The sequence below is a fragment of the Carex rostrata genome, chromosome 2 (assembly GCF_964058835.1).
Source record: "Carex rostrata chromosome 2, lpCarRost1.2, whole genome shotgun sequence".
In the NCBI taxonomy this organism is placed as follows: domain Eukaryota; kingdom Viridiplantae; phylum Streptophyta; class Magnoliopsida; order Poales; family Cyperaceae; genus Carex; species Carex rostrata.
Window position 1 is genome coordinate 13,168,234 of NC_135919.1, and position 19,124 is coordinate 13,187,357.

General features: G+C 36.1%; 3 protein-coding genes across 3 annotated transcripts; 1 reads left to right on the forward strand and 2 right to left on the reverse strand.

Annotated features, from left to right (window-relative positions):
- Positions 1-718: 718 nt before the first annotated feature.
- Positions 719-6,047, forward strand: LOC144575987 (transcription factor TGA2.3-like). The gene is made up of 11 exons (XM_078326261.1): positions 719-1,093; positions 1,414-1,514; positions 1,956-2,029; positions 2,126-2,305; positions 2,448-2,522; positions 2,618-2,677; positions 2,802-2,879; positions 3,020-3,071; positions 4,405-4,676; positions 5,007-5,255; positions 5,671-6,047. Exons 1-11 carry the CDS (start codon positions 1,065-1,067, stop codon positions 5,815-5,817), a joined length of 1,317 nt encoding a protein of 438 aa, XP_078182387.1. The 5' UTR covers positions 719-1,064; the 3' UTR covers positions 5,818-6,047.
- A 558-nt stretch (positions 6,048-6,605) lies between these two features.
- PYD2 (pyrimidine 2) lies at positions 6,606-11,633 on the reverse strand. Its single transcript, XM_078326254.1, has 13 exons — positions 11,243-11,633; positions 10,904-11,059; positions 10,135-10,189; positions 9,774-10,043; positions 9,033-9,244; positions 8,336-8,456; positions 8,139-8,226; positions 7,959-8,037; positions 7,757-7,844; positions 7,627-7,667; positions 7,483-7,535; positions 7,131-7,287; positions 6,606-7,018 (listed from the first exon to the last, which is right to left on the reverse strand). Exons 1-13 carry the CDS (start codon positions 11,348-11,350, stop codon positions 6,827-6,829), a joined length of 1,620 nt encoding a protein of 539 aa, XP_078182380.1. The 5' UTR covers positions 11,351-11,633; the 3' UTR covers positions 6,606-6,826.
- A 517-nt stretch (positions 11,634-12,150) lies between these two features.
- LOC144550266 (protein MIZU-KUSSEI 1-like) lies at positions 12,151-13,795 on the reverse strand. Its single transcript, XM_078298542.1, has one exon. It carries the CDS (start codon positions 13,455-13,457, stop codon positions 12,636-12,638), a length of 822 nt encoding a protein of 273 aa, XP_078154668.1. The 5' UTR covers positions 13,458-13,795; the 3' UTR covers positions 12,151-12,635.
- Positions 13,796-19,124: the final 5,329 nt, after the last annotated feature.

Genomic DNA, 19,124 nt, shown 5'->3' on the forward strand with positions numbered 1-19,124 from the left:
AATATTAGGAAATGATTACACTGGATGGCACTGAAAGTCCTTTTTATCAGCCTAAAAAGACGATGAAAATATCTTCTGCATCTTGGTGTAAGGAGAAAACATGCGCTGCTAGGTGTCACGAGATTTTTATGTCAATGCTTTCATTAGAAAAGAAGATTTAATGCCAATACTAAACGCAAATGACATCTTCTCAATCATTGCTACAAGAGAAAAATTAATGCAATTAGTTGTCTGCATAAAAACACATAATCAAATAACTTACATATGTATATTATCAATTTCAAAATTGATAAATTGTCAAGACACGGAGAAAAAATATTAATGGAATTAATGTATAGACAGATGCGGAGTTAGATTTGTTGAATAGGGATCAATTGAATTTTGTATTAAAATATAATTTTCTATATAATTTAAAGTAAAATTTTATAAATAGTGTAAATTGACTCTATTTATAGCATACAATTTTTATATGATTGACTCATTTATGCTCTCCTATGTACAGAGACATCTTATAGCTACTACAAAAGAAAGATTTAAATTGTTTTTTGTTCCGATGCAAGTAACTAAAATAATTTGGAAAATTTGCTGCACAAAATGTTTAGGCGCTTGATTGTCTGATTGATCAACTACAATGGCACTTCAAATGGCCACAGTATTTTAGTCGTAGTGGATCCAAATATGGAGAGATTAGAATGGTCCAAACGTCACTCCTCTTCCAAGGAGTAAAATATTATTCATTTCTCGAGGCCGGTGGAGATAGATAGTGATTAGTGAACTTAGCCTCCGATGCTCCGTTTTTTCTCTTTCTTTACGCTCACCTCAGCGAAATAGAGAGAGAAAGAGAGTCAAACATAACAGAGCGTGAGAAGGCCATTTCATTCGCATCAATCGACAGAGAGAGAGAGAGAGAGAGAGTTACTCGTTACTCCGTTGAGTTTAGTTGTTATACATCGAGATTTGTGGCTAAATAGGTGGCGGGGATGGGGGCGATGATGGTGCCGGATGGAGAGAGGCGATTTGAGCGGGCCGGAGGTGTGAATGATGCTAGTTAGGTGGTGGCTGAGATGCTTGCTTTTGTTTCTTCTCATCAGATGTGTGTTTTTTCATCTTTTTCCTTTGTTATAGTTAATCTTTCTGTTTTTATTTGTTGTTGTATATCAATATCGTGATTGTTCGTTTGATTTAGCCTCTTGGGGGTGGGGGAGATGGACTTTTATCTTTTTAGTATACTCCCTCTTTGGCACTTTTTATAAGTGCTACAATTTAATTTTGCCTCTACTAAAATAACGTAGTGGAGTTGATTAATTATGATATTGTTGATTACGTGGACGAATCACGATATATTAACATGGAAATATGGAATGTCCTTATAAATTAGTATCAGGTACTTAATTATTTATTTACTTTTGGCAGAATTGAGAAAGATAGCATGCATCGCTCTGGACTTTCTGACTTGGTGGCACTTGATCAATCTGGTGGATTTCGCATAGAGGATCTAACCAACCTAAATATGTGTATGTTGTTTAGCTTTTATGTCATTTAAAAAGGAGTTAAAGTGAAAAATAATGACATAATTCTCATCTGATTGGAAAAATTAAGAAAGTGGGCCAACTCAACACCCGAGTATTGCAAGTTAGTTGATTCAGGCCATACCTGGTGACACTATGTTCCAGCTAGGTACAGAAGGCATACCTGGTGACAATATTGTTGTGGCCCTTGTTTTGGCATGGAATTATACGGTTACCAAATTTTATTGTCACATATGTAAAGTTTTTTTTTTTCCTTTTGATATGAAATATAAATATCATTCTTAGGATAACCAAAAAAAAGGTTTTCGGGTCATGTTTAATATTTGTAAAGTTGTGGAAAATTCAAAATAAATGATTGCTTATTTGTAAAATTTGGTCACTAATGTTTCTCTACATTTTTTGTACCCCCTCCACCCCCAACATCAGATCCATTAGTTAATCAAAAATCAAATATTCAGACTGGTACAATTGGTCCTCTTCAATTTAGTAGCTTCAATGCGGTTAGTACCCTGACTACAAAAATTAATATTTCATCTTAGCTGCTCAAACTGGTATCAAGTTTTTATAGCATTATCTTTCTCTTGTTTTGGTTATAGAATGTTGTTGCTAGTTTAGTGGCTAGAGACGGGCACCAACTGCTGCACCAGCAGAGTGGGGCCCAGCCAGATCCGACAGATTTTTCAGGTAGTGGTAATATAGATAACTGGGATGATCCTAACATGGTCGATACTAGCCCTAGAACTGACACCTCAACTGACGAAGAAAGGAATAGACAGGCATGTTCAATAATTATTCATTTTATTTTATTTATCATTGCTTTCAGATATCTAAATGCAGTGTTGTACAAGAAAGATAATTATCAGTTCAGTTGTACTGATTAATTTTTGTTTGACATATAATGGTTTATTTTTCTGACAGCTCGAACAAGGACAAGATGCCATAGTGGCTGGGTCTCATTCTAGTGAGAGATCAAAGGACAAGTCAGATCGGAAGGTATTGTTGTCTACAATAAGCTCTGTAAATATAAACTGTTATCTTAAATCCAACAATTATATTTCTAAAGGAGGTTATATCTCATGATTATTTAGACACTTCGACGACTTGCTCAAAATCGTGAGGCTGCTCGGAAAAGTAGGTTGAGGAAGAAGGTACTCCTATTTTCCAAGATTATTCTATACTATTGATAATGTAGTAGTGCGTCGTCTTTTTCTTTTTATTTCTCATAAAATCAACCATGCAGTCAAGTAACAGTTGTCTTTTGTTCTGGTAAAGGCATATGTTCAACAGCTGGAGAGTAGCAGATTAAAGCTCACCCAGTTGGAACAGGAGGTTCAGCGGGTTCATCAGCAGGTGGATATCATCCTTATTTTTTATCAAGCCTATAGAAATCTGATATTGTTCTATGGAACTAGCTCAAAAAAAATGTAAATAAGATACTCTTCTATAGATAAAGGTCTATCATGAATTCTTAATATATTTTTTTCTTCCAGGGCATTTTCATCTCAAGCTCTGCGGATCAAGCTCATCCGGCCGGTGGAAATGGTAAGTCCAGAATATCTGTGTATCCCATACAGTCTGCATTCTAAGATCTTGTCAAATTTGAGAACTTGCAAAATTCACCAAAAAATGTATTTTCTTAAAGAACTTGTCATGATAACAGAATTGACGAACTTTTTGTACCACTGACGGTGGCCGTCTTATAATGATTTGTGTGTATGCTGACTATTTGGCCAAATATTACTGGTAGACGCTTAATTAAAATTGCATAATTGTATATAAACATAAGATCAACAGAGCAGATAGGAAAAATGAACAAATCCAAAATAGCCCATGCAATGTTAGTACCAATTAGGACCTCTTCTATCCCAGCCTGCTTATTTCTTTTTTTGAGAGTAAGTTGGCAACTGCCATCTTACAATTTGATTGATTAAAAAAAATTACTTACAATAATTCACTACAATCATCCTATATAACTAATTACAACCTAGCTAAATCTCTATCTATCTCAGATTACATTTTATTCATTTATGCAAAACACCGGATTCAGTTGGTGAAAGACCACACATGGTCTTCCATCCCCGCTCTACTAACACAATCTAACCCACCGATGCACTTCGATACCAGCATTATTTACCAGTATAACCATCAGATGTGTTTTATCTCTGAATTCAGCGGCCGCATCATCCGATGACTGTAGCCGAATTTGATCGAGAGGAGACTTCTTTGCGCCCTCTCCTCTTTGATCTGCCACTCTCCCTCTCTCTCTCTCTCTCTAATACTGACAGCAATTGTCAAGCCATATATTGAAAAATATAAAAACAATCTTTACATCATGTTTAAACATCACACACTACTATAAAAAACTAGTACCAGTAATCGGTACCAGCACATAGCACACAGCACAATCTCATCTCTGCAAACAACATCTACACTAGGCTGGTACTAGCACTACCCTAGCCGTACCAACAGCCACCTCCGGTATCAGTCCACTGTACCAGAAACTGATTCACATCAGATCTGTACTAGAATCGGTACTGTGTGCTTACCTCCTTGTATCTCTCTCTCTCTCCGTCTCTCTCGCCTCTCCTCAACTCTATGTACATAACTGCCCCGCTCCCTCTCCTTCCCCTCACCATCCTCTCCGCTCTATCGTAAGAGACAAGAGAGGAGAAGGCCAGAAGGGTTGGAGAGAGGGAGGCGGGAGGGGCGGGAGGGTGGAAGTGAAGAGAGGGTGGCGGCTCAGATCTAGGGTTTCGCCTCTCTATCGCCAAGAGGAAAACCTCGCTCATTTTTTTCTCCCAGCCTGCTTATTTCATATCGCTCTTTTTAATTTTTCGATTATTTCATTCTTTTTCTTTCACAACTTTTCTTTTAGGTGCACTGGCATTTGACATGGAGTATGCACGATGGATGGAAGAACAGGACAGACAGATAAATGACCTCAGAGGAGCAGTTAGTGCACATGCTAGTGACACTGATCTGAACACACTTGTCGAAGGCATCATGTCACATTATGACGAGATTTTTAAGCTGAAGGGCATTGCAGCGAAGACTGATGTGTTTCACATGCTGTCTGGCATGTGGAAGACACCTGCAGAGCGGTGCTTTCTCTGGCTTGGCGGGTTTCGCTCATCAGAACTTCTCAAGGTGATGTTTTTTTCTTTTTGTTTTGTACTTTTTTTATTATGTTGTTGCCATCCTTAGGCCAGCTAACTATTGGATTGAGCAGCAATCCGTTCTAATATTGGATTTCACCGATAAATAGCTATTTTTTTTAAAAAAATGAGGCACTAATTGAACGCGTAAGTGGGTGAAATGGGTAGTACCTAAATTTGGGGTTGCAAATGCTGCCCATTGGTACAATGGTTAGCACTAGGTATCAAGTTCTGTACACAAATATTATAGAAGATAGAGGTACCCAACAATGCCTAGTTTGGTACAAACAATCATGAAGTATAACTTGAGAAAATTTTACAGTTGCTAGCAAGTCAGCTTGAGCCACTCACAGAGCAACAGCTGGAAGGGATATGCAACTTACAGCAGTCATCCCTGCAAGCAGAAGATGCACTTTCTCAGGGGATGGAAGCGCTCCAACAGTCACTGGCAGAAACCCTAGCATCAGGATCACTGGGCCCTGCAGGGTCATCAGGGAATGTCGCAAATTACATGGGCCAAATGGCCATGGCCATGGGAAAGCTCGGGACTCTCGAAAGTTTCCTCCGCCAGGTATTAATTGCTTAGTTTATTTTCATATGTAAAAGATTCTATGGACACCTTGTCTTTCTAAGAGGAATGATACAACTGAATTTATCTCACCCCATTGCGGGTACATCTTCCATTATTGAAAGCAAAGTGAAGGATGTCGTAGTTGCTTGTTTCACTGACAACATAGAGATGATATTGATAACTGTTGACAATTAATTCCCTAGACAAACAGGAATTTTGAACTTGTAGCAAGTTTATGAAATTTGTCAGATTTGGGAAAGTTGAGGTTTTAGTGAATTGCAATTTAGTTCCCAGGGCCCACCGTAGGACTACACGTTGTTGTATTAGTATTTTCAATTATAGTACCTGCATAAATAAGAAAATAAAAATAAAATAAAATAAGAACAGCTTGCTATTGTGTGTTTTGTATTTCCAGGCTGACAATTTAAGGCAACAGACACTACAACAACTGCGTAGGATACTTACCACCCGCCAATCAGCACGGGCTCTTCTTGCAATACATGATTATATATCGCGGCTTCGTGCCTTGAGTTCTCTCTGGCTTGCTCGCCCACAAGAGTAAACACTAGAAAAGTTCTTGTAATTAACTTATTTTAGGTTATATGGTCTCGCAAAGGTCTACAATCAGTTGTCAGGTTAAGGTGTGAGACCACTAGTACATTCTTTATTATTCCACATTACAACACATAATATCCTATTTATTTACGGCATTTGGGATTAACTGCGGTGGTTCCATGATGTAGCATGGAACTAATGTAATAATTGTCTTACTTTATTTGATTTCAGCATTTAGTTTCTATTGTTTTCTGTTTTACATTCTTTCAAGATGCCGCACCTTCTGTCTCAACTTTCAACTCACCTCATGTGGTGTTTTGTGCTAAGCGTCTTGTTGATTAAGAGCCTGGAATGAAATCTAGTATTGATTTGTCCAAGGGAAAATAAAGACCAGAGTCATCTTCCAAATATACACCTTCTGTTCTTTTGTAGAACTAATCAACACTAAACTAAGTAATTCTTCATTGATGATTGGGGATCTAAGCGCAGAAAGTAGGGGTGCAAACAGATCGGAAAGTGGTAAAATCATATCCATATCTGTTTTATTTTCTGGATATGGATACGAATCAGATATTTGATGGATACGTACAGATATGAATTAGATATCGGATATCTGTAAATATATACATAACTATTTTCATAATATATATTAAATTATATGATATATATCTACTATTCGGATATGGATAATTAAAATTCAAAACCGTATCCATATCTGCACGGATATTCAGATATCGAATCTGTATCTAATTTTCAGATACAGATTGGATATTATTCGATCCGTTTGCACCCCTAGCAGAAACTAATTATCAAAGTTTAAATTGACAAAACAGTTATCTGTATCTTTTCAGAAAAAAAAAATAATGTCCCACTTATTTACATTACATGCTCGAACCTCAAATTGACCAAGCATACAAGTGTTTTTTTTCTTTTCAATTTTATAACACAGACTATCCAACGCCCGAATGAGGTACTCCCATATGTGACATACAACCACTTGTGTGTAAATTGCATTCCTAATCCAACGCACTGGCACGCTTCACAGGGGCCTTAAGGGAAGAGAGATAAGCTGCATCTGATTTGTCGATGCCATCAAAGAGATAACCAAAAGGAGGCATTTTTATGTATTTTCCAGAGCCAGGCATAACATTCAGAACACCATTCTCCCAAACAACACTGCCTCTTGAAATTGTCACCTCCACTTTTCCCTATATCAGATTGTGTTAACACAAACATGTGATTATTACCTTTGCACTGAGATATTTGATTAGTTTAATGGGTAATGGAAGGAGGGTAGGAGGGGGACTTGAGAGGAGATACCTTTCCAGTTCTGCCTTCATACACGTTGGTATCAGATCTCGAGTGGTGAGCAGTGGCCGACATCTTAAAGCTTGCATTAGGGTTCAGTATAATTATATCAGCATCGGATCCTTCAAGTATAGCACCTTTCTTTGGGTAGACATTGAAAATTCTTGCGCTGAAATATCAAACAAGTATAAGAAATACTGCAACAATTAATCGATAGAGGGTATCTGGAGAGGTTATTTCATCAAGATTGAAAAAAGAAGAAGATACATTATAAAATCTCAATTGCAAAATCATTAAACAATTAGAATGAGAAAGGCAAAGACCGTTTCAGCAAACATGAACATGCAGGCAAGCAAAAGTTTACCATTCTGTGCTAGTTATTCGCACATAGTCCATGACAGTTATTTGTCCTGTTTCCTGCATAAATTAAGAAATTGAAGGCAAAATTTACACTTAAAAAAAATATTGCAGAATAAAAAATGCACTTAATGGATTCTTAGCTTCTTACCACCATCGCATCCCAAAGTACATGCATCCTTTCCTCAAGACCTATCCACGTGGCCACAATAAATGAGTATCAATCCTTTTTCTCGAGATAGTAAGTCCAAACAGAAAACTTTTGTATTAGAAAAGCATACCATTTACTCCATTTGGGATTTTCCTGAAATCATCCAATCCGAAAGCTTTCTGAGTGGAATTGAATGTGCAATGGTCTGTTCCGACAAGCTGCACATGAAAGAGTAATTGTTGTAATTAGCTCAAATTCTGTACTCTACACACAAATATACAAAATATTAACGGTAGCCGGTATGTGATGTAACAACATAATAGCTTCATCACCTGTAAGGTACCAGTGGAAAGGGCAGCTTGAAGGGCTTTTCCATGGCCCAATTCCCTGATTGGGGGGCTCATGACATACCTAGAAAAGTCAACCACAACAGAGCAATACAATTGTCAGGTTATGAAAAGATGTGAAAAATTAATTAATAGATTAATTAACAGAGAGCTTATGATATTTGCTTTGAAGCTATGGTGAAATCAGGATGCCAAAGCCAAGAATCGTCAAGAACAAGTCCAGACACTACTGGTTCACCTATAACTCTTTGACCTGCAGAAAGTGAAGTTACTTATCAATTTAGTACAGGACTATATGCTGTATTAAAATTGATCCGAAATGAGGTTCAAATTTATTGTTGCAAAGGAGTGAGAAAATAGACCTGCTTTCTTAGCCTTAGCAATCTCTTCCATCGCATCAATGCTCATGACATGTACAACATACAATGGAGTGTTAACAAAGCTGGCAAGACGAATTGCTCTTGCTGTTGCTTCTGCTTCTAGCTGCAAAAGCACAAAACTATTTACAAATGCAAGGTACTGATATACCATTATTCTAACTTAAAAAGTTGCACTTCTTAGACTGTGATTTGGCCTAATACACATTATTCTTTTTTTTTTGTGGTAGTAGGTGAAAGGCCTACTATGTAAATTTCATTAATACAGACAATATTTGTGGGTTATTTCCAAATAATACCAACAATAATATCTTAAATCAAAGGATAAGACTAGCAAAGAGTAACTAAAAGTAAACCCTAAATTATCGTATCAACTCAACAACACTGCTTCATACCAGCTTAAGGCCTTCCAGGAACCTACCACTACACTTGATTTTAATTTAATTCAGATGTGATAAATATGATGCTTCTTCTTTTTGAGAAGGGTGTTAATAATGATAGAAGTATTAACAATCTAAATATTGGATTTCATCTACAAGGGATAAGTGAATGTTGCACATTAGCTTTTGATATGAGAAATGTTGGGCACAAACTTGCAATCATGGTAAATGCAACGTTCTTTGTTGCGAGATACCTTTTCTTAATACATAGGGAATACGTTAAAATATGGGATGAGCCTTACCACAGGCGGCCTCGAGAGAGCATGACCTTCTGGCCCTGTTATGCCAAGATCTATCATTCGCCTCTGTCCTTCAACAACAGCATCTCCATTTTCGGCATGAACCATTGGCAAGGCACCAAGTGACTTACATTTTTTCAGGCCTTCTAGAAGTAGGTCATCATTAACCATCAATGACCCTTTGTATGCCATGAAAAACTTGAAGGAATTGATGCCTGAGTTTGGTAAAATAAACATAATGCTTAATTATAGCACTGTAAAATAGAGAGAGTAGGTAAAGGTAGCTCCATTCAAGTCAGAAGATAAAGTACAAAAAAGACATAACTGTATGTACTGATAAAAAATATAATGAGTGTACAATTAAGTCCCAGTTCCATCAATGACCCTTTAATGGAAATAAAAGGCTAACCCAATATATCGTACAACTAGCATAATAAAGCTTGAGCTGCCCACAATTCAACAAAATTAATCACGATTAGCTGTCAACTATGAATAAGACAACAAACAGATCCAGGGAAAAAAATACAATTGAAAAAATAAAGTGGAAATTACCAGTACCAGTACTGAACATCACCAACCAACCAACCAACAAACCAAGCCTTTAGTCCCAAACAAGTTGGGGTAGGCTAGGAATGAAACCCAACCGGTAGTACTGAACATCTCCAAAGAATTAAAACAATCTTAGAATGTATTTCGTGCTGTTTATATTAATATATACTTGAAATGCAAATAAGATGAGCTCACCATGATCCCTAACCATAACCTCCATATCCTTTGAAACATCTTCGTCCCATTTTGTGATAGCCATGTGGAACCCATAATCCATTGGTGCTTTCTTGGCTTTATCCATGTATGCTTCAAACCCGGCAGTCAAATTCCCATTAATTGGTATCACAAAGTCAATATGCATGGTGGTCCCGCCTGCTAGTGCTGCGGACTGGCCAGTGAAAAAGTCATCTATGGTCACAGTTCCCATGAATTCCATCTCCAAGTGTGTATGTGGGTCAATTCCACCTGTTGCAGTAAATATTTGCAAGAGGAAAATAAGAATTTTTTTTGTAGCAGCTTACAGATCCAAAGTTGAAAAGAAGATTGAGAAGAGTACCTGGCATTACGTACTTCCCAGTAGCATCAATTATTCGGGTGTTCTCATGATCGACCTTTTAAATAAATCCAACAATTTTTAATACACTTATTAGGGGATAAAACTTCCATTAAAATGATCGACCTTTTAAACTAATTCTCCTTCTGTTTCAATCCATTTGATAAATTACTTTTTTATTATTAATGAAATTTACATGTCCTTCTAAAGGGGTGGACCCACATGGTCCCAGGAAGGGGCGGTTGCCCCCTTGGATTTTGAGTTTTAGTGGCGATCGGGACTTCCCGATCAACTTTGTCTCCCCCCGAAATTTTTTTTGCTCCCTTTCTGGATTTTTGATTTGTAATTCGGGTTAAATTTAGGGTTAAAACTAAAATAAATTTCTTGAATTATGATTGGTAATTAGAATTATAAGTTAGAGCATTGGAAAGTATAAGTTAAAGCATTGTTTTTTATTGAGTACCTAATTAGTTAATGGGTTTAAACCTGATTCGATATTTATTCGTCCCCCTGATAAAAATCCTGGATCCACCCCTGCTTCTAATTAAGTACAGAGCTAACGCTATGGGACATCATACTCGTCTTCTTTTGTGAAACATTGATATTTAAAGCTTCTGTTAATGTTAAAAGTTATTCCAACTATCAAGAAAGAACTAAGAGGGCAAATAGACATACAACTCATACTACCCCAATATCAGGTACAGACGTAACAGACATAGTTGTACCAGCTGATAAGTTCAAACATAATATTTTTTTTATGATAGCCACTTACCTTAATATTTGGTCCAACTGAAAGAATGACACCATCCTCTATATACACATCAGCCACTTCTTTATGATGTGCGTTAACCACAGTTCCTCCTCTAATCAGAATATTTGTATAGGGAGATGGAAGCCCACAGTCAGCAACACTATCTACTGCACAAAACTACACAATTCAAACAAGCTTAACCAAATTAGATTAATTAATCATCTATACTTTGAATTCAATGATGATAATATTTACTAACAATTTAGATTTTAAGTGTACCACTGACTATTTCTATACAGAAAAGGGCTTCACAACCCTTGCATATGATAAAAGTCAAAGACATTTGCTAGAGGCTCTTACCCCTTCGGCTGAAATTGAATCAGAGGTCGATCCATGGATAGAGATGAGAAGAAGTAGATGGAGAAGGTACACAGTCCACGCGAGCGGGGATGGGATCGCCTCTGCCATTGGTGGAGAGAGAGACAGAGAGAGAATCTGAGAATTCAAAGAGCAACCCGTCTTTTCTGAATAACTTGTTATTATATATGCCTCGGTTGAGTAGCGTTTTGAACTTCAGGAGCAGTCCGTCCAAATTTGCTCTCTGATGCCAGGTAAATTACAAGAAAACCAATGCCTAATCAAGAGAAGAATGTCAATTTTTCTCGTAAAAGATAAAGGGTTAATGTTCGGGGTAGCTCGCAAGAGGTTTCAACTTTTCTATATCTCATGACCTCATGTGCTCGCAATTTTCAATTGAGATAAAAGTAAGTACCATTGACTAGTCTGCTGGACTGTTACTCCTCAAGTCAAGTTGGAGGAGGAGATGGACTATTAAAAGGGGGATGGTACCCGGGCCCAATTTTAGAAAATACTAATTGGGCTTTTATAAATATATCAGACCCATAGCTTAACTTTGAAAACATATATATAGACACAAGCTGGGTTTTCTAGGGAGCCTATTAAAATTAGTATTATGTATTTTCTGTTCTATTTTTAATTAGCTCTTTAATAATTTTAGGGGTAGATCCATCAGTTGCCTAAGCAGAGAAATTTGATTAGACAGAGATATAGAAGGAAATGGATATAGGAAAGAGTTCATTACACTACAAATCAATGGCCTTCCAAAATTTGCCAGTTCAATTTGTAGACTCAAATAAATAGCATTGTCCTAAAAGTGGATATAATTCTTAACATCTAATGCCACTGAGTTTAACTGCGTGGGTCTAATTCTTAACATCACATCACAAAAAATTGAAGACCTTTAGAAATTGTAGAAGTTGAAGACTCAACAAATAGTAAAAAGTTGAGCATTGATCCTGCCTCTGTAGCACTAAAATTGAACTCTTCCCGTTAAAAACTCGTTGTAATTATGGTTCTGTTAATACAATGGGCTTCTAGCCTTTTTTCAAAAAATAAATAAAAAAAACTGGAAAAATTGAACTCAGTATCGAAATATGAAATTTATACGGCATAATAACATCTTAAGAGGGAAGTGCATCAAGCAATTAAGTAGAATCACCAAAATTGTATTCCAAATTTCGTTCCAACCACCACATTACTAAGACTAATAGTTCGAATCTTACCACCTCCTTGACATTATATTCATCAAAATCATACTAAACTGGACTTAAAAGAACAAAAAAGAAAAATTAAACACCTAAAAGTGCTAGATACAATTTCATATCCCAGATGTGTCTTGTTCAGCGTTTTGTCCTTACAAAAGAAAGAAGAAAAATAAAAGGAAAGGTCAACCTTAAATCCTAATAAAGAAAATACTAAGCTCGGGTCCGTTATTTCCATCGGGGTTAAGCATGTAAAATGACTCGGAATCCTTGCTTCCGACAACCCTATCAAAATGGGCCCGCATATACGCTAGATCCCCATCGGCCCCTTGTTTATCAACCTCCATCATATCACTAGGCAATACTCCTGCACCAACCGACACTGTATGAAGCAACTGCATCACCGTCAAATCATCATCAGACGGATCACGTCGCACCGCATACCCGATTTTCCTCCCATTGACATAAGCTGTCCATAGAGGTTCTTCTAACAACTTTGCCCTCTCGCCAGCCTTCTTTTCACACTCCAGTGCAATTCTCAAATGCTCGGCTCCCATCTCTTGCATGAATTTACCTGTCGGCATGGCAAGCTCAAGCAATAAATCCGGGACACTGCCAGGATTTTCTTGGAATGCAAGAGTTATGCGGGCTTTTCTATAGCCAAAAAGTGTGCCAGTAGTGCGGGATGCTCCAGGCACATGCCCGTCGTGCTGTCGTGCCCCACCAGTGGAACTACTCGCACGAGGAACGTTGGTGGGGAAACGGCAAGCAGGGGAACCTATGATGGGGAAGGAACGAAAGATGGAACGAACGGCTCGCATTGCTCGGGTTGAACGAGGAGGTTTTTTCTTCTTTGATGAGGGTTGGGCTAGAGTTATGGCCATCCGAGGTGTGCGTGGCGGTGATGGAGGGGGCATAGTCCCTTCTGGCAATGGCGAGGTTGATAACGGGGTGCCGGGTGTGCGCGGCGTTGGCGGTTGGATCGACATGGGGGAGGAAGGTGGTTGATACATGATGTATGTGTTAGAAAGAGAGGAGAGTAATGGAAAGCATAAAGGATGATAGTTTTTGAAAGAGGCGATTTTCAAAGGAAAAGGTTAATTTAATTAGTCAAGAGTTATGGGGGGCACGTAGAGAGATTCTTTTCTATTATGTAAGTAAGGAGAGCACGTATGAGCGGTATAATGGGCTTCATTTTTCGGTGCTCAATTTGTTTGATTTGTAAGGTGTGATAAGCATTTTAGGCGTGTTTTTGTATTGGCTAGATTAATAGAGACGGTTTAGTGGACGGCCAGAACTACGGATTGGTCATTTGCGCTTTTTCTCTCTCTGAAGGCAAAGTCATAGAGCTTAAATTAATTTCAAACCAAAATTTGGGGAAACTTTTTATGCCCTTTGACTAGGACAAGTATTTTGCTTAAGCTGTGTAATTAGTTGGTCTAACACCAAATTCATTCGAAAATAAAGGATTATTTCTTTTTGATGCAAAAAAAAGAGAAGAAGACATGACATGACATGAGAGCCAAGGGGCAGAGCTCCTCATGGGCCAATCTGAGCGTGGTCTGAGCCCTTCTTCTGTTAGAAATTTGTGAAGAGGTAATAATTTTTGTTGGGTTATTTATCGATCGGGCTTTATACGAACCTCTCTTAAAAATGGGGTAAACACTTTAATTGTTTTTTATGTTTCAAGTGTCACATTTTTATTTCTGATTTTAAAGTCTAAACAGTTGATCTGAATCATGATCTTCATAAAATGTGCCTGAATGTATTTTTTGGGAAAAAAAATTACTATTTTTTTAGATAGGTACATAATCACTGTGTTTGGATGGTCCAGTCCTAAAAAATAGTGATTATGTACCTATCTAAAAAAGATAGTAAAAAAAAATTAAAAAAATATATAAAATAGAATTTCATCAAGTCTTGACAATATATTCATATCAGACGGTCCCAATTATTCATTTCCTTTGTTTTAAAAATCGCACTTGACACAATTGTAACCGTCTGATTTGAAAGAGGCAACCCTTGCTTTGTAAAACTTGACACTTATGGTGTTTTTCAATGGAATAGGGGTTTTTGAAAGAGGCAATTCAAACCCATCTATTTCTCCCTTTTTATTCACCATGGGAGTAGGAACTAGGAAAGAAACTTAGATCACTAAAATGAAGAAACCCTGGCACATAGCCTTTGCTGGCTAGAGCTTCTAATCACTAGACATTTTAAATTAGCTAAAGATTTTCATTTCGAAATTAAATTAGCCCAACTTATAAGGCCTGAAATGAATAAACTTTCTTGTTTCATTAGGCCAGGGCAGGGCATGTTCACAGGCCTAGAAAGAGATCAGCCCAGCTCTCTAGATTGGATCTACAAAAAAAATGTCTATTTTTAATGATCTTTTCCTCTGTATAATTTTATTCTCTTTTTTTTAGTCTTTTGGAATTTAGATAATGATCTTTTCCACTGTATAATTTGTTTCTTATTTTTTTTTATATTTTGCAGTTTAGATACCATTGATATCATAGAAAAGAAAATATTTTTAAGCTAATTAGATATCCACGGTATTCAAAGTATTTAAAATTCATATTTCAGTGAGTGAGAATAAAAAATAACCAAAAATACTATCCATAGAAGTCGGGCGTCTTTAAAAAATTATAGATAATTGTCTAAAAATCTCTAAGAATGAATTATTATATCCAGGTGAAAGCTTGTTAAATGTACTTTCTTAGAGCTCAAGATCACTAAACATCGGAGTTTGAAAGCAAACAAACAGCCATCCAATATATAATAAACATTGCTCGCCGCATTTATTGTTGAAATTTTGATTTAGAATACATCAGGTGTAGTAGATCCCGGTCAAATATTCGATTTTGCACGGGGATTACTATAAGTGCGAAAAAGTGAAAGAGAGAACTTAAAACTTGAGTTCAAGTTTTTGATTAACCTTTTTCTTTCTAATTTTTTATTTTTTATTCTTTATTATACCCTTTTTAAATAGAATAATTATAACAACCCCCCACCCCTATCCTCCCATTTATTCCCGCACTCTCTCTCTTTCTTAACTGTCATATCCCCTCACTTATTTGGCTAAAAATTTTCATTTATCCCCGCATTAAATTAGAGTCATTTAATACCAATCCCCGCATTAATTATGCTTTCCTCTAATAACAATTCCCGCATTAATTATTCCTTTAAAAACAATTTTCGCATTAATTATACTGTTATCTAATAACAATCCCCGTTAATAAATGTTTATTTGTTATTTCTGAGAAGTATTTATCCATGTAACATAAAGTATTTATCCATATAACATAAAGTATTTATCATTATGTCTGAGAGTATTTATCATTGATATTTACTGTAAATTGCAATTATGTTTGAGAAGTATTTATCTATGTAACATAAAGTATTTATCCTTGTAACATAAAGTATTTATCCTTATACATGAGAGCATTTATCACTGATGTTTTAATATAAGTGCAATTATGTTTGAGAAATATTTATCTATGTAACATAAAATATTTATCTTTGTAACATAGAGTATTTATCCATGTAACATAGAGTATTTATCATAATGTCTTAGAGTATTTATCATTGATGTTTTTACTGAAAATTACAATTATGTCTGAGAAGTATTTATCTATGTAACATAAAGTATTTATCATTATGTGTGAGAAGTATTTATCATTGGGTGAGGGGATTGTTTATTTAATGGTCCCCAGTTGTGCGGGGACAATCCAAAGAAAAATGAAATTTTGTGCAGGGATAACTGACAAGTATTTATGAGGGGATTGTTTATTTAATGGTCCCCAATTGTGCAGGGACAATTCGAAAAAAAAAAAAAAATTTGTGCGGAGACAATTAATGGATTGATTTATTCAGTCAAAATAGAGATCATTGCATAGGGATTAATACTTTGCAAATCCAGGATAAATATTTTTATGCTTCAAGTTAAATACTAACATTTTTTGCAGAGTATTAATGATTGAGCGGTCCCCCCATGACTTTTTTGGCAGTTAGTGCGGGGTTTTTTGCGGGGATAGACCTGCGGAGATTGTTATCATGATCCTTTTAAATATTGCTAATGTAAATATAAGTCTCAGATTTATGTTTATTTTGTTATATTTTTATTTTTTTAGTTCAAAAATTATTTATATAAATGTTTTTATTTTGAAATTTTAATTTAGTATTTTTGGTATTCGGATCCAGGATATTATAGGAGAAAAGGATAATTGCTGAGATTTAGTTTTGTATTTTATAAAAAATTTGGTTTAGTATTTTTATTTTGAGAATTTTCAAAAATCTGAGCTATTGGGGCATTTTTCTAGAAAAACATGAGGATATTTGTGTATTTTTTTTTTAATGGTGGATATGAATTTTTTTTTGGCAAATTGCTTGAGGTTCTGTCTAACATATTAAAAACACCCGGCATTGTTTTTGTTCCAATTTTTCGTCACGGAACACTTGAAACAAACCATTAATAAATATTATAATTAAGTTTGTAGTATTTGAATTATTTTAACAATTGAAGGTCTGAAAGTAACTTTACTGGCCGATGGAGAAACAAATAAAAGAAAAGCGACATTTTTATTTTTAACCAATTAAAAAATTATTTTAATAATAATAACCAAGGTTTAGGAATAATTTTAAAAATACTGGAACCGTGGAATTTTTCTACGGTTTGAGTATTTTTAAAATTATTCCTAAACCTTGGTTATTATTATTAAAATAATTTTTTAATTGAGTAAAAATAAAAATGTCGGAAAAGAAAAGGCATGCATCTGAATTGGGTCAAAATTCATAATATTATCAAGTACATCACTCCAATAAATAATAATACAATGCATGTATATCGCAATCGCCAGCAAGAAAACTTTGTCCCCTGATTCCCATTTAAAAATTTAGCACGGGTTATAAGGTGCTTGATAATTGTTCTTTGATAATTTATCTGGGTTATGCAACGGCAGATAGTTTCATTGAACTAATAATTTGCAAATGAAATGCATGTAGTTCACTGGCCTAATAATGCCTCCACCTTTTTACTGGACCCTCCCAAATCTTGCTCCAATTAATGGATCTCTGCTGGCTCCCTCTGCTTGCCTTCTCTTCTTCGGGCAAGCACTGCCATTGCAAAAAGAGGGTTTTTTTTCATTTATAATTGGTAGCTGTGGGGATGCACAAATTGGGTTCTTGATGAAGTAGGAGCTCCAAAACTAACAGAATTGTTTGCTATTCAATTAATTATTGAAAACCCATACATAAGATTTTGCTTTAAATAAATGCAAACATAAAATTATCTTGTTAGATCATTACATTCATCTTCTACTGTATGCACATAATTTATATCATTCTTTACTATGAACATAAGAAAATGAATGAGGCTATGGCACTGTGCATAGTGTCGATTGGTCTGTACTATGGCTAATATTTTCATTTTTAAAGTTCCAACAATCGATTTGAACCGTTCAGCATGATCTTCATATAAAATGTTAGGTAGAAAATTTCTTGATCTAAAAATTCTAGACCATTCAAGAATAGCGATATTCAACCTATCTAAAAAAAGGAGAGTTAAAATGCACCATTAGTTTTGTGTCCAACAACATCCTGCATCTTTATTTATATTCTCAAAGTTCAAACAGTCGACCCGAATCGCTTAACATAATTTACATATTAAAATGTGGTTAGAGACCAAATTTATATTTTTTTGAAAATTGTTTACTACTTTTTTAAATATGTACAAAATCACTGCTTCTGTATCATTCAAAACAGTGATTTTGTACCTATCTAAAAAAAATAGTAAAAAAATTTCAAAAAAAATATAAAATTTGGTCTCTAAGCATATTTTAGTATGAATATCATGTTGAGTCGTTCAGATCGACTGTTTGAACTTTGAAAACGAAGATAGAGATGTAGAGTATGGTTAGAATATAAAACCAATGGTGCATTTTAACCGTACTCATAAAAAAATAATAAAAAATATAAAAATATAAAATTTAGTGCGCAAGTATATTTTCATGTGCGGGTTGTTCGGAAACAAGGGATTAAGAGTTTAAGGAGCGCTAAGGAACCGATGTTCGGTTGTCTTAATCTCTGGATGCAAACTGAGGAAGCTAAATGAATGGATAGATGTGCCTTAGGTTGTGCTCCAGAGAGGGGTAGAAACCCCTTCATTAAAGGGAAGGAATGGAAACAAAGGGAAAGAGGAGAGGAACGCGGTTTGCCCACGTTGCTCACACACTCCAGAAGAATGTAATCAGAGATGAAAGGAGAGAAACGCGCTACTCTGGTGAGGGGAAGGCGCTGCACAAAGTTTTGAAATTCGTAACCCCCAAATTGGGGTGTAGATTTCAGTGTAGCGAGGGGAACCACGCTCGGGCTCTTCCTTCCCCTTCCTCTTTACGTTGCATTTGTGGATCACAGCCTTAAGGTTCGGAATGGGGATTAAGATCCAGACAAAATGAGGCTAAGGATGTGCTCCAGACGGGGGGACGCGGAGTGAGGGGAAGGTGTTTTTTGCTAAATTGGGGCTGATCAGAAGAGTGCGCCTGCTCAAGATGAGGGGGATCCGAAAGGGAACGGAGGAAAGGGAAAGGGGCAGAACACTGTTCGGAGGTGACGCTCGTGTAGAGTTTTGGCGAAATCGATCACTCCCAAATAGAGGTGTAGGATTTACTGTGTGGAGGGGA

Coding starts and splice junctions, on each gene's coding strand:
- LOC144575987 (XM_078326261.1), top strand. CDS start 1,065: ATGCTTGCTTTTGTTTCTTCTCATCAGAT. Junction 1,515..1,955: donor TCTAACCAACCTAAATATGT/GTATGTTGTTTA, acceptor CCCCAACATCAG/ATCCATTAGTTAATCAAAAA. Junction 2,523..2,617: donor AGGACAAGTCAGATCGGAAG/GTATTGTTGTCT, acceptor ATGATTATTTAG/ACACTTCGACGACTTGCTCA.
- PYD2 (XM_078326254.1), bottom strand. CDS start 11,350: ATGGCAGAGGCGATCCCATCCCCGCTCGCGTGGACTGTGTACCTTCTC. Junction 7,288..7,482: donor CGAATAACTAGCACAGAATG/GTAAACTTTTGC, acceptor TTGATATTTCAG/CGCAAGAATTTTCAATGTCT. Junction 7,019..7,130: donor ATGAAGGCAGAACTGGAAAG/GTATCTCCTCTC, acceptor AATCTGATATAG/GGAAAAGTGGAGGTGACAAT.
- LOC144550266 (XM_078298542.1), bottom strand. CDS start 13,457: ATGTATCAACCACCTTCCTCCCCCATGTCGATCCAACCGCCAACGCCG.